This window comes from Rhinopithecus roxellana, chromosome 13 (genome assembly GCF_007565055.1).
Source record: "Rhinopithecus roxellana isolate Shanxi Qingling chromosome 13, ASM756505v1, whole genome shotgun sequence".
Lineage (NCBI taxonomy): Eukaryota > Metazoa > Chordata > Mammalia > Primates > Cercopithecidae > Rhinopithecus > Rhinopithecus roxellana.
The window spans coordinates 59,109,847-59,129,845 of NC_044561.1; the positions used below are offsets into that span (position 1 = coordinate 59,109,847).

At 43.9% G+C, this 19,999-nt stretch overlaps 1 protein-coding gene across 7 annotated transcripts in view; it reads right to left on the bottom strand.

Moving 5' to 3' along the window:
• BCL2L13 (BCL2 like 13) overlaps window positions 1-19,999 on the bottom strand; it is a 102,306-nt gene that overhangs the window by 39,677 nt on the left and 42,630 nt on the right. For 4 of the 7 annotated variants that reach the window (XM_010381072.2, XM_010381074.2, XM_030915005.1 and 1 more), the window contains 2 exons: window positions 11,499-11,606; window positions 5,063-5,219 (listed from right to left, as the gene is read on the bottom strand). In XM_010381072.2, coding sequence (XP_010379374.1) covers window positions 5,063-5,219; window positions 11,499-11,606 — 265 coding nt within the window. The remainder of the gene's footprint in view (window positions 1-5,062; window positions 5,220-11,498; window positions 11,607-19,999) is intronic. The other 3 variants (XR_004052703.1, XM_030915006.1, XM_010381075.2) reach the window with 1 other exon arrangement.

The following is a 19,999-nucleotide window of genomic DNA, read 5'->3' on the forward strand; positions in this document are numbered from 1 at the left end:
GCTCAGGAGGCTGAGGCAGGAGAATGGCTTGAACTGAGGAGGCAGAGGTTGCAGTTGAGCCGAGACTGCGACACTGCACTCCAGCCTGGGCAACAAGAGCGAAACTCCATCTCAAATTAAAAAAAAAGAAAAAAGAAAGAAAAGAAGGAGTCTTGCTTTTGTAGGGTTTTAAAATCCCACCCCAAAGGCATTTTTCTGCTCTGACCATTGTGGCCTATGACCTCCCTAGTTCAAGAATATTTAAGATTGGCTGGGCGCGGTGGCTCAAGCCTGTAATCCCAGCACTTTGGGAGGCCGAGATGGGCGGATCATGAGGTCAGGAGATCGAGACCATCCTGGCTAAAACAGTGAAACCCCGTCTCTACTAAAAAAATACAAAAAACTAGCCGGGCGAGGTGGCGGGTGCCTGTAGTCCCAGCTACTCGGGAGGCTGAGGCAGGAGAATGGCATAAACCCGGGAGGTGGAGCTTGCAGTGAGCTGAGATCCGGCCACTGCACTCCAGCCTGGGCGACAGAGTGAGGCTCTGTCTCAACCCAAAAAAAAAAAAAGAATATTTAAGATTGATAATAGCTACCACTTATTGTTAGCCTATTATGTTAGGTTTTAATATTTTATATATTTATATTTTATATTACATATTATCATATCACATATTTGAAAACCAAAGCTCAGAAAAGCTAAGAAATTATCCCAAACCCATATAGCTGGAAAGCAGCAAGGCAGGAATTCACACTCAGTTAGATCTGGTATCAAAGCCATTACACTACTTCATTTCAAGTTAAGATTCTGACACATGCCATGACAATGTCTCCATGTCACATGTGGCTAATGAGCACTAGAAATGTGGCCAGTGTGCTGAAGGTATAGTATACACACTAGACTTCAATGAGGAAGAAAAAACAATCAAGATAGCTCAGCATTTTTTTGTACTGAAGACATGTTGAAATATTTTAGATGTACTGAGCTAAATAAAATATTAAAAATTTTAAATTTCATTTTACTTTTTTACATGGCTGCTAGTTTTTAATTACATATTAAAACTAAATTATATGTGACTTGCATTGAACAGCACTGGTCCAGATATTTCAGAAAAGAATCCTGATGACACAGGTATCATTCTTTCCCCTAAGTCTGTTTCAAATCAATACTACAGTGATGCTGAAAGGAAATGCGATACCAGAGATGGCCTCTATAATAATGAAATATATACAGCATACACTATCTTCCTGACATCACCGTCCCATTAAAGTGAGCCTAGTACTTTTCAGATGCCTTGGGGTAAGTAGCAGATTTGTGTAAAACTTGAACTTCAGCAGATACTACACAGTCTACCTACCTATATTCTCCCTGAAGCTTTACTTGCATATATCAGTCCCTTCACTTCCTTTCCTGAACTGTTTGGTGCTGCTGGGGGTCACAGTAGTCCTTACTGGTTGTTTGTCTACCATGCTAAAGAATTTTAGCATGGTTCTGAATGAAACATGATTTGAAACATTATATACACAGACATATATGCACAAAAAAATGCAGCAGATTAAAACATTCAAAGGAAATCAAATACATAGAAAAGTAAGTAGCTAAATAACCAATCCTACCTAGTGACTTATTACAATAGAGCAAAGAAGAAAAGAGCGAGGCAGGACACCTTTTTGAAACAGATGTTCTGTAAGAAGCGTTCAGCATTAACTTCCTACATTAAAACGTTTTGAAAGAATCAGTTGTATTTTCTACCTACAATATTGCCTTCAACCTTTATAATACTTCTAGTTTATCATCCATTAGTTATTTTCTTTTTTTTTTTTTTTTTTTTTTTTTTGTTGAGATGGAGTCTCGCTCTGTCGCCCAGGCTGGAGTGCAGTGGCCGGATCTCAGCTCACTGCAAGCTCCACCTCCCGGGTTTACGCCATTCTCCTGCCTCAGCCTCCCGAGTAGCTGGGACTACAGGCGCCCGCCACCTCACCCGGCTGGTTTGTTTGTATTTTTTTAGTAGAGACGGGGTTTCACCATGTTAACCAGGATGGTCTCGATCTCCTGACCTCGTGATCCGCCCGTCTCGGCCTCCCAAAGTGCTGGGATTACAGGCTTGAGCCACCGTGCCCGGCCTCATTAGTTATTTTCAAGGTACAAGTAACAGAGCTTAAAACTTCTAAAAACAGATTTCTGAAAAAAAAAAAAAAAAAAAAAGAGACCTGACTGATACATAACCAATTTCAAAAATAATTCTATCAAGATTTGGGAAAAAAATAAACACTCGTCCAAGCCAATTCTCCTTTAAATAGAATTTGCTGTGAGAAGACATCAATTTTTTCCTATAGATCATAAAAAGGACTTCAGAAACAAAACTTCAAAAAAGTTACATACCACTGTTTTTTGAAGAGCTTATACTACACCATAAAGTTAAAGTTAACACATGGAGAACTGAAATATTAAGAGTGACATGGTTTGCTCCAAGCCAAAGTCTGTATCAAATTTGGAAAAAGATTCTTCGTTTTTTTTTTTTTGAGAGAAGAGTCTCGCTCCGTTGCCCAGGCTGGAGTGCAGTGGCGCAATCTCGGCTCACTGCAAGCTCTGCCTCCCGGGTTCACACCATTCTCCTGCCTCAGCCTCCTGAGTGGCTGGGACTACAGGTGCCCGCCACCACACTGGGCTAATTTTTTTATATTTTTAGTAGAGACGGGGGTTTCATCGTGTTAGCTAGGATGGTCTCGATCTCCTGACCTCGTGATCTGCCCGCCTCGGCTTCCCAAAGTGCTGGAATTACAGGCATGAGCCACCACGCCCAGCCAGGGAAAAGATTCTTTTGTCTGCACCTTTCACTTCATTATTTTACTCCTGGTCCTGATAACTTTTACATTTTTGTGGGGAGAGGAGCGAAGCAGCAAATTTCTTTCTTTAAGTCTTACATGTAACCTCAGAATAGAAAACGTATGAAAGTCCACGTGCTCTGGTTTAAGAAGAGTGGAAGAATAAATAAATAAATAAGGCACAGCATAATGGCTCACACCTGTAATCTTAGCACTTTGGGAAGGCTGAGGTGGGAGAGTTGCTTGAGACCAGGAGTTACAAGACTAGTCTGGGCAACGCAGTGAGACCCTGTCTCTACAAACAATTTAAAATAAATAAATAAATAAATAAGAAAGAAGAGTGGAGAGGCCCTAATGAGCTCAACCCACTCACTATTCCTCACTTCTTCAGGACCCCTGCAGCACCTCAGTGCCTAAGGCTCCATAGAACACTTTTTGAAAACTGCTGTAAATCCAAATTTTCTGTGTAAGTTTTATTTCCCAACACCCATATACTTCTCACCACATTTATATTTAAGTTTTACTATATATTAGGTTAAGAAAATCCAAATACGACTTTTTACATTTTTATTTTTAGAGACAAGGTCTTGCTCCGTTGCCCAGGCTGGAGTGCCACAGTGGTGTGATCATAGCTCACTGCAGCCTCAAACTACTGGGCTCAAGCAATCCTCCCACCTCAGCCTCCCAAGTGGCTGGGACTACAGGAACATGCCACCACACTGGCTAATTTTCTAACAAATTGCTTTGTAGACGCAGGGTCTGGCTATGTTGCCCAGGCTGGTCATCAACTCCTGGCCTCAAGCCATCCTCCCGCCTGGACCTCCCAAAGTACTGAGATTACCAAATACGATTTCATTTCACTGTTTAAGCATAACTAGTATTTTTCCATTTGCTCATTTCACAATACTACGCAGCAAAAATTCAAATTCTCCTAAAACCCAAATTACTTTCTTCTAACAAATGGTAATCGATATATACTTTGCTTACATTAAAATTTTAAAAAAAATTTTTTTTTCTTTCAGATGGAGTCTCCCTCTGTCACCTAGGTTGGAGTGCAATGGCATGATCTTGGTTCACTGCACCCTCCACCTCCTGGGTTCAAGCGATACTCCTGCCTAAGCCTCCCGAGTAGCTGGGATTATAGGCACCTGCCACCATGCTCAGCTAATTTTTGTATTTTTACTAGAGATGGGGTTTCACCATGTTGGCCAGGCTGGTCTCCACTCCTGACCTCCAGTGATCCCCCCGCCTCAGCCTCCCAAAGTACTGGGATTACAGGCTGATTTTTAATATTTATAATAAATGATTTGGTTCTAATACTTTCCTTATTACTAGCTTCTTGCCTTTAGCTTTAATATGGTCAGAACCATAGCTAGGAGAGAAGTTCCTTCTGTAAGAATGTAGAAGCAGTTCCAAGGGCAGATGTGCAACCCTCAAGTTGAACAACTTCTGGGATACAGATGTAATTTTTTGGGTTTTTTTTGTTTGTTTGTTTTTTGAGATGGAGTCTTGCTCTGTCACCCAGGTTGGAGTGTAGTGGCGCGATCTCGGCTCACTGCAACATCTGCCTCCCGGGTTCAAGCGATCCTTCTCCCTCAGTCTCCCAAGTAGCTGGGACTACAGGCACATGCCACCACGCCCGGCTAATTTTTGTATTTTTAGTAGAGATGAGGTTTCACCATATTGGCCAGGCTGGTCTTGAACTCCTGACCTCATGATCCGCCCACCTTGGCTTCCCAAAGTGCTGGGATTACAGGCGTGAGCCACCGCACCCGGTCAACACTGTGTTAAATACAGAATTCTAAAATACAGATATAGTGTTAATCCCACATTAAAATGCACAAAACCCTAGTCATTATATTCATGTCGCCACTAGAGGAAATAGCAGTAAAAAGTGGTCGGGGGAAGTGTAACTTGTATTTACAACTTGGTAAAAGCATTCGTTGAAACCTGACAGCTCAACATGTAAATACAAATTAACAAATCTATGTTGGAATAGCTAAATCACTCCTATAAAGCAAAACTGTCGTTCAAAACACAAAGATGCTTTGGGAAAGCAAGTGAAGAAAATATAAAGAAAACTGAGGAAAGAAGTGACACTGTTCACCTAAAACACAGCCCTAACCAATCCAGTGCTGCATGAGAGATCCAGAGCCTAACACTGTTCACCTAAAACACAGCCCTAACCAATCCAGCGCCGCATGAGAGATCCAGAGCCTACTTAAAGAAGCACATCCCACTCAGCAGTGTAACTCACTGGCTCAGAAGCATTTGCAATGCTGTATGGAGAGGCTCTTTCAGTTCCTGGGACACTTTTTCTCCAAGATGGGCCAAGCAGTCTTCCATTGAGCTTTCTGGATTGGCAGGGCTGAACACTGGAGAAGTATGACGGTCAAAGCCTGTGCTGGTGAAGGCTGAAGACAGGACAAAAGAAAAACCTAATATAATAAACAATATCTATAAAATTAGTCGGGTGTGGTGGTGCATGCCTGCAATCCCAGCTACTCAGGAGCCTGAGGCAGGAGAATCGCTTGAACCCGGGAGGCAGAGGTTGTGATGAGCCGAGATCACGCCATTGCCCTCCAGCCTGGGCAACAAGAGTGAAACTCCGTCTCAAAAAACAAACAAACAAACAAAAAACAATAATATCAAAAGTTGTGCTATAAAAGGCCACAGGATTAAGACACCCACTGTCAGGAACAAGCTAATCATTACCAGCCACTTAAAAAGGTCGGGTAGGCCGGGCGCGGTGGCTCAAGCCTGTAATCCCAGCACTTTGGGAGGCCGAGACGGGCGGATCACGAGGTCAGGAGATCGAGACCATCCTGGCTAACACGGTGAAACCCCATCTCTACTAAAAACTACAAAAAACTAGCCGGGCGAGGTGGCGGCGCCTGTAGTCCCAGCTACCCGGGAGGCTGAGGCAGGAGAATGGCGTGAACCCGGGAGGCGGAGCTTGCAGTGAGCTGAGATCCGGCCACAGCACTCCAGCTTGGGTGACAGAGCGAGACTCCGTCTCAAAAAAAAAAAAAAAAAGGTCGGGTAATCATTGTGAACATTAATCTTTGTTGGCACGTAAACACTGTTAGGTCAAAAATTTACAGGTTCTTTTAGGTTTTAATGAAAAAGCTTAGTTTTTAAGAGAAAAGAAACAACGAAACTGACATGTTATAATAAGCTAATCAATTTAGTTTATGATTACTGACCAACAACTATAAGAATGATAAACGAAAGGCAATTCCTGGCTCTATTATCCCTCTCTTAAAATTTTGTTTTTAAGATTTTGTTTTACATTTATAAAAGTGGCACTTAATCAGATTCTAATCATCCTCAGAGGATGAATCTATTGCTTTCATTTCCTTATTAAAATAAACTTTCAACCTTAATATTACTACACATGGATAAATTTTAAAACTATTATATGAAGATTATACAAACAAATATAAAAGTTGAACCAGAAGCTGTGCACAGGGGCTCATGCCTGTAATCCCAGCATTTTGGGAGGTCGAGGTATGCAGATGGTTTGAGTTCAGGGGTTCGAGACCAGCCTGGGCAACATGGCAAAACCACATCTCTACTAAAAATACAAAACATTAAGGCCTGGCGCAGTGGCTCATGCCTGTAATCCCAGCACTTTGGGAGGCCAAAGCTGGACAGATCACCTGAGGTCAGGAGTTCGAGACCAGCTTGACCAACATAGGGAAACCCTGACTCTACTAAAAATACAAAAATTAGCCGGGCGTGATGGTGCATGCCTATAATCCCAGCTACTCAGGAGAATCGCTTGAACCTAGGAGATGGAGGTTGCAGTGAGCCAAGATCGTGCCATTGCACTCCAGCCTGGGCAACAAGAGTGAAACTCCTTCTCAAAAAAAAAAAAGGGCCAGGCACGGTGGCTCACGCCTGTAATCCCAACACTTTGGGAGGCCGAAGTGGGCGGATCACGAGGTCAGGCGATTGAGACCATCCTGACTAAAACGGTGAAACCCCATCTCTACTAAAAATACAAAAAATGAGCTGGGCGTGGTGGCGGGAGCCTGTAATCCCAGCTACTCAGGAGGCTGAGGCAGGAGAATGGCGTGAATCTGGGAGGCAGAGCTTGCAGTGAGCCAAGATCGTGCCATTGCACTCCAGCTTGGGCGACAGAGCGAGACTCCATCTCAAAAAAAAAAAAAAAAAAAAAAATTAGCTGGGTGCGGTGGTTGACGCCTATAGTCCCAGCTACTTGGGGGGCTAAAGTGGGAGGATTGCTTGAGCCCGGGAGGTCAGGAGTTCAAGACCAGCTTGACCAACATGGGGAAACCCTGACTCTACTAAAAATACAAAAATTAGCCAGGCGTGATGGTGCATGCCTGTAATCCCAGCTACTCAGGAGAATCGCTTGAACCTAGGAGATGGAGGTTGCAGTGAGCCCTGATCATGACACTGCACGCTGCACTCCAACCTGGGCAACCAAGTGAGACTCTGTCTCCCAAAACAATAACCAAATTAATTAAATAAAAATAAAATAGGGAGGGGGGAGGGATTGCATTGGGAGTTATACCTGATGTAAATGACGAGTTGATGGGTGCTGACGAGTTGATGGGTGCAGCACACCAACATGGCACAAGTACACATATGTAACAAACCTGCACGTTATGCACATGTACCCTAGAACTTAAAGTATAATAATAAAAAAAAAGTAAAATAAATAAGTAAATAAAACAAAACTTGAACCCAGAAAAAGCAGTCATAACTTGTTGTAGAGACTTAACCATTCCCTAACTGCAGGAAGAGCAAGCAGAGTAACTTTTGTTCCAGAGTACAAATGGGATGCAAGGAATAAACTACCAGGAAAGCAGGCAGCTCGCACCCACTCCCAAGATTTAGCCATCATCTGCATAAAATACTTACTAATCTAAGGCTTACTCCTATAAGGCTGCACATTTTACTACAGAGTTAAGTATGTATTTCTTTATAAAGTGCTTGCCTCCAAGAAAGATGCAAATGGCTGCGAAGTGCACAAATACTTTGTTGTTTGAGCAAGCTGGAGAGCATCTATTTTAATGGTCTAGCTTAGATAATATGGGGTTCAATAAGTGAATGTATTTAAACCTTTTGTTACTCTCTTCTTTCTACCTTTTTTGCCCATTTTACTATGCAGGAGTGCTGTTACCAGAATATACATGAAGAGAATCAGAAATTTAATCGCTTTAAAATGTTGATAAAGAAATACAATGGCTGTGCGTGGTGCTTCACACCTGTAATCCCAGCACTTTGGGAGGCCGAGGCGGGTGGATCACAAGGTCAGGAGATTGAGACCAGCCTGACCAACATGAAACCCCATCTCTACTAAAAATACAAAAATTAGCCAGGCATGGTGGCGGGCGCCTATAATCCCAGCTACTCAGGAGGCTAAGGCAGGAGAATTGCTTAAACTCAGGACGCAGAGGTTGCAGTGAACTGAGATCGTACCACTGCACTCCAGCCTGGGCGACAGAGCGAGACTTCTCAAAAAACGAAGAAATATAAAAGACAAGACTAACATTAGCTTTCAGGATTACTTGTACATTCTTTTTTTTTTTTTTTTTTCCAAAAGATCTCACTCTGTCACCCAGGCTGGAATGCAGTGGCATGATCTTGGCTCACTACAACCTCTGCTTCCTGGGTTCAAGAGATTTTCATGCCTTAGCCTCCCAGGTAGCTAGGATTACAGGTGTGTGCCAACCCGCCTGGCTAACTGTTTTTTTGTATTTTTAGTAGAGGCAGGGTTTCGCCATGTTGGCTGGGGTCGTCTCAAACTCCTGACCTCAACTGATCCACCCGCCTCAGCCTCCTAAAGTGCTGGGACTACAGGCCTAAGCAATGGCACCCAGTCTCAGGATTATTTGTACATTTCTATTCACATTTTTTCTCTACCAATGAGGAACTTGAGTCATAAACATAATTTATAATTTTGATCATTAAAAATTATTGGGCAGGCCAGGCGCAGTGGCTCACACCTATAATACCGGCACTTTGGGAGGCTGAGGTAGGCGGATCACGAGGTCAGGAGATCGAGAACATCCGGGCTAACAAATCCCGTCTCTACTAAAAATACCAAAAGATTAGCTGGGTGTAGTGGTGGGCACCTGTGGTGGTGGGCAACTGTAGTCCCAGCTACTCAGGAGGCTGAGGCAGTAGAATGGTGTGAACCGAGAAGATGGAGCTTGTAGTGAGCCAAGATGGCGTCACTGTACTCCAGCCTGGGCAACAGAGCAAGGCTCCGTCTCAAACAAAAAAAGAAAAAGAAAAAGAAAAAATTATTGGGCAATATACGTCCACACAAAAACTTGCACAAGAATATTCACAGCAGCATTATACGTAATAGTAAACAAGTAGAAACAACCTAAATTTCCATTAACTCATGAACGAATAAACAAAACGTGGCACATCCACACAGTGGAGTATTATTTGACTGTAAAAAGTAATGAAGTACTGATACATGCTACAACATGGACGACCTTTGAAAACATTATGCTAGGCCGGGCGTGGTGGCTCAAGTCTGTAATCCCAGCACTTTGGGAGGCCGAGACGGACGGATCACGAGGTCAGGAGATCGAGACCATCCTGGCTAACACGGTGAAACCCCGTCTCTACTAAAAAATACAAAAAACTAGCCAGGCGAGGTGGCTAGCGCCTGTAGTCCCAGCTACTCGGGAGGCTGAGGCAGAAGAATGGCGTAAACTTGGGAGGCGGAGCTTGCAGTGAGCTGAGATCCGGCCACTGCACCCCAGCCTGGGTGACAGAGCCAGACTCTGTCTCAAAAAAAAAAAGAAAACATTATGCTAAATCAGCCAGGTGCAGCAGCTCACGCCTGTAATCCCAGTACTCTGGGAGGCTGAGGCAGGCGGATCACTTGAGGTCAGGAGTTGGAGACCAGCCTGGCCAATATGGTGAAACCCCATCTCTGCTAAAACCAAAAATAAGCTGTGCATGGTGGTGGGCACCTGTAATCCCAGCTACTCAAGAGGCTGAGGCTGGAGAATTGCTTGAACCTTAAAGTTGGAAGTTGCAGTGAGCCCAGATCATGCCACCGCACGCCAGCCTGTGCAACAGAGCAAGGTGATGTCTTAAAAAACAGCAACAACAAAAAAAATACATTATGCTAAGTAAAAATGCCAATCACAAAGACCACACAGTGGTTGGGCACGGTGGATCACGCCTGTAATCCCAGCATTTCGGGGGGCCGAGACGGGCAGATTACCTGAGGTCAGGAGTTCGAGACCAGCCTAAGCAACATAGAGAAACCCCATCTCTACTAAAAACACAGAAAGTTAGCTGGGCGTGGTGGCGCATGCCTGTAATCCCAGCTACTCGGGAGGGTGAGACAGGAGAATCGTTTGAACCCGGGAGATGTAGGTTGCGGTGAGCTGAGATGGTGCCACTGCACTCCAGCCTGGGTAACGAGAGTGAAACTGTGTCTCAAAACACCACCACCACCGCTGCCACATAGTGAACTGTTCTATTTATGTGTATCTCCTGAACAGGCAAATCAATAAAAACAGAATGGAGATCAGTGGGTGCCTGGTGTGGGTTGGGGTTGGGACCTGGGCTAGCGGGAATGGGAAGTGGCTGCTGATGCGTATTGTGTTTCTTTTTGGAGGACTGAAAGTGCTCTAAATTCAGATTGTGGTGATAAATTCTGGGAATACACTAAAACCAATGAACTAGACTTTTTATTTTTAATACATAGAGACATGCTCTCCCTATGTTGCCCAGTCTGGTTTTGAACTCAGGGGCTCAAGCAATCCTCCTGAGGCCTTGGCCTCCCAAACAGCTGGGATTACAGGCATGAGTCCCTGTGCCCAGCCTGAACTGGACCTTTTCAAATGGGTGAATTTTATGGTATGTAAAATATATCTCAATAAAGCTGTAAAAATATACATATATCACTGGGCAAGATGTTCAGTGCAGCATGACCTACGTAGGGCAACACAGGAAATAATGCAAATGCTGTGTAGTCGTCGTCCAGTGAAAAAAAGGAATAATAATCCAAATGCTCCCCTCAATAATAAGGGAACAGGCCAGGCATGGTGGCTCACACCTCTAATCCCAGTGCTCACTACTGCACTCCAGCCTGGGCAACAGAGCAAGACCCTGTCCCCGAAATAATAATAATAATCATAATCATAATCATAATTATAAGGGAATAACCACTGAGTAAAAACATTTATTCAACGAATGAAATTTCATGCACTTAGTAGAGTAACTATTTTTAAAGTTTATGTTGTAATGTTAAGTGCAAAATAAAATGGCTATACAGCTGAATGTACATTATAATTAGTTATCTATAGTATATATGTATGCAAAAATAAAAGAAACGTATGCTTACTTTTTCCTTTTAATGTTGTTATTACTTATAAAGCTAATACCAAATACAAATCAAACCATAGTGAATGGGAAGAACCTTAACATGATCACTTATCCGATACTTAACACCAGAAACCGCTACATCTAACCTGTTAGGTATAGTTGGGGAACTTCCATAATCCTATTCCCCAGGAAAGAAAAAGGCTACCTTCTAGTTTCACCCTTATGAACTTCTACCAATGGATAATCGGTGTAAGCTGTTAACTGTTGAGAACACCCCACTGTAAAAATCAAATTAAACCAACAGTAAACCATACCAAACAGAATCTGCTTATTAACTAGAAAAATAAGAATAAACAGACCTTCAGAAATTTCTTTGTCCAGAGATTTTAGCTCTTCTTCAATTTCGGTTTTAACTTTTAATAAAATTTCTTGATCCAGAGATTGTGAAGCTACATCTAGTTGAACCCCTGAAAGCAACAAAAAAGGTTATTATTGAAAGAGGGAGAGAGAAATCATTAGAATATAATAGCACTTTTTTCTTTCTTTTGAGACAGAGTCTCGCACTGTCACTGGGGCTGGTGTGCATTGGCACGATCTCCACTCACTACAACCTCCACCTCCCAGGTTCAAGCCATTCTCCTGCCTCAGCCTCCCGAGTAACTGGGATTACAGGTGCCCGCCACCATGCCCAGCTAATTTTTTTGTATTTTTAGTAGAGACGGGGTTTCACTATGTTGGCCAGGCTGGTCTCGTACTCCTGACCTTGTGATCCGCCCGCCTCGGCCTCCCAAAGTGTTGGGATTACAGGCGTAAGCCACGGCGCGTGGCCCTACAATACCACTTTAATAAGCCAAAAAATGCAAAATCACAATTCATTATCAAAACTAGGGAGGGTAGGAAATCCTTTTGCAATAATTAAAAAACAAAACAGAACAAAACAAAAACAACCTTTAGTAGAAATATTTGGGCCTATTTATTGAGAGTAAGTTTCCACCTTTCTAGATGTTTCTGCCAGAAACAGGGAAATGGAGCTGAATCTTCAGAAACACATTAACTCAAGAGGAGGTTGGGAAACATGTCTCAATAAGTGAGGCCAGTCCTCTTTCCGTAGACAATGTATTCTTTTTAAAAAGTATGAATATTGGCCGGGCGCGGTGGCTCAAGCCTGTAATCCCAGCACTTTGGGAGGCCGAGGCGGGTGGATCACGAGGTCAGGAGATCGAGACCCTCCTGGCTAACACGGTGAAACCCCGTCTCTACTAAAAATACAAAAAACTAGCCGGGCGAGGTGGCGGGCGCCTGTAGTCCCAGCTACTCGGAGGCTGAGGCGGGAGAATGGCGGGAACCCGGGAGGCGAAGCTTGCAGTGAGCCGAGATCAAGCCACTGCACTCCAGCCTGGGCGACAGAGCGAGACTCCTCCTCAAAAAAAAAAAAAAAAGTATGAATATGATAAAACAAAAACAATTGGTGTTATTAATATTTTAGTGGTGGTGGGAGATGTCCATTCCCCCCACTTCAAATTACATAGATCCCTAACTGTATCTCACTTTTGGACATGTTTTTAAATGATACACTTCTAGCATTTTATCCATGCTTTACAATTTTCTTTCTTTTCTTCTCCCTACCCTGCCCAAAATAGTTAGTTGACCGCTGCTTCAGTCCACAAAGCACACAACCGAGGCTAAAATCCCACCACTGTGGGTGTAATGATTTCTTTGTGCCAATCACTTCAGATTTCTGAGAGCCATGCTCATCACCAGTCTCTCATGCTTATTACTAGTTAATTCTATTTTGCTACTAACTTTTCTTTTTTTTTTTTTTTGGAGACGGAGTCTGGCTCTGTCGCCCAGGCTGGAGTGCAGTGGCCGGATCTCAGCTCATCGCTAGCTCCGCCTCCCGGGTTTATGCCATTCTCCTGCCTCAGCCTCCCAAGTAGCTGGGACTACAGGCGCCCATCTCGCCCGGCTAGTTTTTTTTGTATTTTTTAGTAGAGACGGGGTTTCACCATATTAGCCAGGATGGTCTCGATCTCCTGACCTCGTGATCCGCCCGTCTCGGCCTCCCAAACTGCTGGGATTACAGGCTTGAGCCACCGCGCCCGGCCGCTACTAACTTTTCTAAATGCAGCAAGATAGTTACTTATCTTTGCAAGTACGAAGGTAGAAAAAAAGGTACTGAAGCCAGAAAGCAGCACCTCTGTCATCTGACAGTCCAATTTCACACGTTAGTTTTAATGATAACAATACATAATAATGGCTAATATCAAGTGCTGGGGGCAGCATACTAAGTACTTTGTATGTACATGTATGTATGTAGGCATGTGTATACACATGTACACTCATTAAATGCTCATAACAACCCTTTGAGATAGGTATTACTATTATCCTCAATTTGCAGGTGAAAAACCTAAGGCACAGGGAAGAGATCTGACTAAGGGTGCACCGACAGCAGAGCTCAGAGACAAACCCAGGCAGTCATCTTTCAGGGTCTGGGCCCTAACCACTGCACAGTGTCGCCTCTCGCCATTCTTGCAAGCATGGGCTGTATTAAATCAAACACCATGAAGTCCAGGCCTGCCTCTATGACAGTGATCACAGCACAGCAGTTCTTGTTCTTGGGCTTTTTGAGATTTCAGGCTCTCAGAGAATGTGAATAAAATAATGGCCCCTCCTCCCAGAATGTTTGGCAAGCAATTTTAGGGCATTCATGGACCCTCTCAGGACTTTTATAAGCCTTGGTTTAAACACTACTAATTACCATCTAATACTCCTTTTATGTGTTTTTTTTTTTGAGACAGTCTCACTCTGTCCCCCAGGCCAGAGTGCAGTGGCACAATCTTGGCTCGCTGCAAGTTCCACCTCGTGAGTTCACGCCATTCTCCTGCCTCAGCCTCCCGAGTAGCTGGGACTACAGGTGCCCACCACCATGCCCACCTAATATTTTGTATTTTTAGTAGAGACGGAGTTTCAACGTGTTAGCCAGGATGGTCTCAAATCTTCTGACCTCGTGATCCACCTGCCTTGGCCTCCCAAAGTGCTGGGATTACAGGCGTGAGCCACTGTGCCCGGCCCATCTAATTCTCCTTCTTTCCCCTCCCTGAATCCACATACTCACACCCACTGCATAATCTAGCCCTCTTCCATTTGGTTCATGTACTATAGTTTTCCACTATTAGGTAACCTGACTTAATGAGCAGTGGCCAATGATCACCAACCACTAAAAGGCTCCAGGAGACAGATCAAGACGAGTAATCTCAGGGTATGGAGGTGAGACAGAGTAGGAAATAGGACTGGGCCCCACCCCACTCATATGTTTTTCCATCCGTTCTCAGTGACCACACCTTACAGCACCACCCTAACTGGCGCCATACCTGCTGACCAGACTTTGCAGGTATGGTATGAAGAAACTACAGGCAGCACCCCACCATAAATCTTACTCAAGGGAGTTAGCTCTACCACGCACATGAGCCCAAGGACAATGACCAATCCTAATCTCCAGCCTCATTATAATACTAAAATCACCACCCAGGAAGGGGCTTCTCTGCCACTTTCTGATCATGTGTTCGCATGATTCCTTACCGTGTCTGCACTCCATCCCACACACGTAGTGATGCTCACCTGCCTCGTGAATCATGCATGTCACCCTCTGTAAGACACTGCAATGCACTCCCCTCGGAGAGCCAGCTGGAGAACCCTTCCTCCTGTGCTGTCTCCCTTATGTCCGACCTTTCTAGGCATAAGTCTTTTTTTTTTTTTTTTTTTTGAGACAGTTATGCTCTTGTTGCCCAGGCTGGAGTGCAATGGTACAATCTCGGCTCACTGCAACCTCCGCCCCCCGGGGTTCAAGCAATTCTCCTGCCTCACCCTCCCGAGTAGCTGGGATTAGAGGCGCCTGCCACCACGCCCAGCTCATTTTTTGTATTTTTAGTAGAGATGGGGTTTCATCATGTTGGCTACTAGTCTCGAACTCCTGACCTCGTGATCCGCCCACCTCGGCCTCCCACAGTGCTAGGATTACAGGCGTGAGCCACTGTGCCCAACCTGTAAGTCTTAAGCCTTGTCTGGGAAACTTGCTTGGCCTTGTGTCAATTTCTATTACACAGGAGCCTAAGAACCTGTGGTTGGTAATGGGGGAAAAAACAAACAAAGAAAGGATTTGTATCCAGAGACTAGAACATAAAGGAAACCAAAACGTTTCTCCTAAATTAAAAGTGGGCAAATTTGGGGGTAAAACAGCATAGTTCCTTTTATAGCTTTAAAAGCTTATATAAAAAGCTCAAGTTCTCCCTCCATTACAAAAATATTCTTTCTTGAATAATTTTTTTTCTTCTACTTTCAGATGATTTCAGTACTACAGAGCAAAAATTTTCATTTAAACAAAAACTTTCGGATAAACAGAGCCAAACTGGCCAGGTGCAGTGGCTCACACCTGCAATCCCAGCACTTCAGGAGGCCAAGGCGGGTGGATCACCTGAGGTCAGGAATTCAAGACCAGCCTGGCCAACAAAACAAAAACTTACTGGGTATGGTGGCGGGCGCCTGTAATCACAGCTACAGGCGGGAGAATCACTTGAACCCTGGAGGCAGAAGTTGCAGTGAGCCCAGATCACGCCACTGCACTCCAGCCTGGGTGACAAGAGCAAAACTCTGTCTCAAAAAAAAAAAAAGGGGCCGGGCGCGGTGGCTCAAGCCTGTAATCCCAGCACTTTGGGAGGCCGAGACGGGCGGATCACAAGGTCAGGAGATCGAGACCATCCTGGCTAATATGGTGAAACCCCGTCTCTACTAAAAATACAAAAAACTAGCCGGGCGAGGTGGCGGGCGCCTGTGGTCCCAGCTACTCGGGAGGCTGAGGCAGGAGAATGGCGTAAACCCGGGAGGCGGAGTTTGCAGTGAGCTGAGATCCGGCCACTGCACTCCAGCCTGGGTGACAGAGCGAGACTCCGTCTCAATAAAAAAAAAAAAAGGAGCCAAATCAATTGACATATGCAGCAGAATCCACATTCCCGGGACATGGGCCAGATTCACAATCGCATCAATGATCCCAGCTTGGTTTTTAGCCAGAGGCATTCAGGGAAGTCAAGATAATTCAGAGCCATCCTAGGAATCTCACTCATTTCTGGAACTTAAATTCAGGTTTACCTAAACACCCAGAGGATGTTGAATTGTATTCTTAGCGACTAATCTTTTTGTTAGAGGAGACTGATTTTTCATTTCCCTGAAGACTTGAGATAAGTAACTTGTGGGGACAATGAAGTCCCTACCTGGGTGTGCGGGGAGGGCTCTGCAATCAACTATACTTCTCCACCGTGCAAGAATTTCAGCAAAACAAACAAACAAACAAAAAGCAGCATGAACTGGGCCACCAAGTTGCAGGTCTACCTGCTATTCATTTATATTGAGACTTCTTTATTTTCTAGCAAAAGAGTGTTGCTGCTAAAAAGACTTTTTTGTTGTTGTTGAGACAAAGTCTTGGTTTGTTACCCCGGCTACAGGGCAGTGACACGATCTCGGCTAACTGCAACCTCTGCCTCCAGGTTCCAGTGATTCTCCTGCCTCAGCCTCCTGAGTAGCTGGGACTACAGGCACGCACCACCACACCCAGCTAATTTTTGTATTTTTAGTAGAGACGGCGTTTCACCATGTTGGCCAGGATGGTCTTGATCTCCCGACCTCGTGATCTGCCTGCCCCGGCCTCCCAAAGTGCTGGGATTACAGGTGGGAGCCACAGCACACAGCCGTGTGGGGTTTTTCTTTTTTTTGGTAGAGACAAAGTTTTGCCTTCTTGGCCAGGCTGGTCTCAAATTCCTGGGCTCAAGCAATCCTCCCACCTTGGCCTCCCTCATGCTGGGATTATAGGCATGAGCCACCAGGCTCTGCCCATGTTTTCATTTTCTGCAACCAAATTAAAGAATCCCAAATTCACAGATGGGCTTTGAATTAATTAATTCTATTAAAGTCAAGAAACTTGATTATTCTATCATTTACGGGTATTTAAAATACTTTTAAAAAACAAACAAAAGGTTAAACATTTTTACATATCACAGATTCTGATTCATTTTCTACTTTTAAAGCTGACAAAAATAACTTTCCTTTAAGTGACATAAAACACTTTCCTTATGAGCTAAGACTGAACAAAATAAAACTCAAATCCTTATTTTTTTTACTTTTTGAGAATGGGGTCTCACTCCATTGCCCAGACAGGTCTCGAACTCCTGAGCTCAAGCCATCCTCCTGCCTCTGCCTCCCTAAGTGCTAGGATCCTTAAAAGCTGAAATGTAACACAAAGGATCTCCTCAATGTCACCAATAACATATAGTTTGCTTAATGACATTTCACTTATTTCTGCCTAATATCTTTGATAAACTACATTCATAAAAACTTGAAAATGTTACATAAAACAATCTATTATGCAAAATTTGAGGCCAATTTATCCTAGAAAGCTCCTATCTCATTTATCCTAATCTTTATAAATTCTCATAAAGCATCAAAGTCTGCCTGTACAGATAAGCTTCTACTAAATCTCCATTACTGTTTACAATTATAACAGGTTTTCCCTTTAGAAGTAATTGTAGTGTTGGATGGCTCTGCAATAGCACTGATTAATATAACTGCACAAGGTACAGTGATCTCCAGAATACATCATGACATTATTAAAGCAAATCAAAAACAAGCTGGGAAATTAATTTACGGCCCATGTTATTTCTTGCAATAAAATTGTCTCTTTCCCTTCTAGCTTCCTGGAAAGCAGCCATAAAGTGGATGATAAGCTTTGGAGTCAGGCCTTCTAACTCATCACTTGGGCAAGGAAAATAATCTTCTTGACCCTCTCCTCTTTATGATTATTTTTTTAAATTGAGATAAGAGTCTCGCTCTGTAGCCCAGGCTGGAGTGCAGTGGTGCAATCTCAGCTCACTGCAACCTCCGCCTCCTGGGTTCAAGCAATTCTCCCACTTCAGCCTCCTGAGTAGCTGGGATTACAGGCGTGTGCCACCATGTCCACCTAATTTTTAAATTTTTAGTAGAGACGGAGTTCCGCCATGTTGGCCAGGCTGGTCTCGAACACCTGACCTTAAGTGATCCGCCTGCCTCGACCTCCCGAAGTGCTGGGATTATAGGCATGAGCCACCACGCCCAGCTGAACCTCTCCTCTTACATAAAATGGGAAAATACCCACCACAAAGGGTTGTTGTGAAGAGTAATGAGATAAACGCCGAATAGACAGGCACTCCCACTCACCAATTCTTTTCATGCTCTAAAATTGTATTATTAGATAATTATCTTTCCTGACCCCTTATCTCTGTGAACAGAAATCAGCTCACCACAGATTTCTAATCAATGATGCTTATACAGAACCTGCTTTCCACACTGTGAAAGGTAGGAACAAGCAGGACAACCTCTGTCAGTTTAGATAATGCCATGTAATATAAAACAGGGCTGTTTTAACACAAACTAGAAGAAATCTTGACCGGCAGTTATTCTTGCTCTTCAACTGCTGCTAGAGAGAATGGCTTAACTTGTGTTGCTTCAATCTGTTGGACATTGCACAACAAATTGGGGAAGTTTTACTAAAAAGCTGTATTCCTGAATACCAGATGTTCTGTGACCTGTTTCCAGGGGTGGTTTGTCTCTAACGGACTTGCCTTCAATTTTTTTCCAGGCTAAGGTAATCTCTGTCATACTGAACAATGTAGGAATTTTGATCAATCACTGTCATGAGCTACCGTGAATGAGCGTGCTTTTAACAGAAATCAACCCTTCTTGTAGCTACTGACACTCCTTCAAACATACTTCAATGACAGAAACAGAAATAACCACCAGGCTGGAAAAAGTTAACCCTCCATTCCACAAAAACATTTCTAACTTAACATCTATCATTCTACTCTTGACCTGGCCTTAATCAGAAACTCAGAACATCTAAACATTTTAGACTCCTTGCAGAGAATACAATCTACTGGATCCATTTTTCTGCAAGGTTTCCTGACATGATAAGAAGTCTCCACTCCTCTGCATTGTAGTTTATCCTCATATTAAGCTGGACCATCAGAAAAGTATGTATGGGCCGGGCTCGGTGGCTCACGCCTGTAATCCCAGCACTCTGGGAGGCTGAGGAAGGCGGATTACCTAACGTCGGGAGTTTGAGACCAGCTTGACCAACATGGAGAAACCCTGTCTCTACTAAAAACACAAAATTAGGCTGGGCGTGGTGGCTCATGCCTGTAATCCCAGCACTTTTGGAGGCCGAGGTGGGAGGATCACGTGGTTGACGGATCACAAGGTCAGGAAATTCAGGCCATCCTGGCCAACATGGTGAAACCTTGTCCCTACATTAAAAATGCAAAAATTAGCTGGTTGTGGTGGCGCGTGCCTGTAATCCCAGCTACTCAGGAGGCTGAGGCAGAAGAATCGCTGTGAACTGAGACACGCCACTGCACTTCAGCCTGGGTGACAGAGCGAAACTGTCTCAAAAACAAAAACAAAAAACGAACAACAAAAAATTATGTACGTATAATCTAGGTCCGTAGAGAATGTTAACTATTTAACTGAATTGTACTTCGGTGTCACTTCCTTATTTTTATCCAGAATCACATTAAGAGACAATGTTTTGAAATCTAATACCACGTTTCATATTGACATTTCTCTTTTTTTTTTCTTTTTTTTTTTGAGACGGAGTCTCACTCTGTTGCCTAGGCTGGAGTGCAGTGGCGCAATCTCGGCTCACTGCAAGCTCTGCCTCCCGGGTTCACGCCATTCTCCTGCCTCAGCCTCCCAAGTACCTGGGACTACAGGCACCCACCACCCACGCCCAGCTAATTTTTTGTATTTTTTAGTAGAGACGGAGTTTTTCATCATGTTAGCC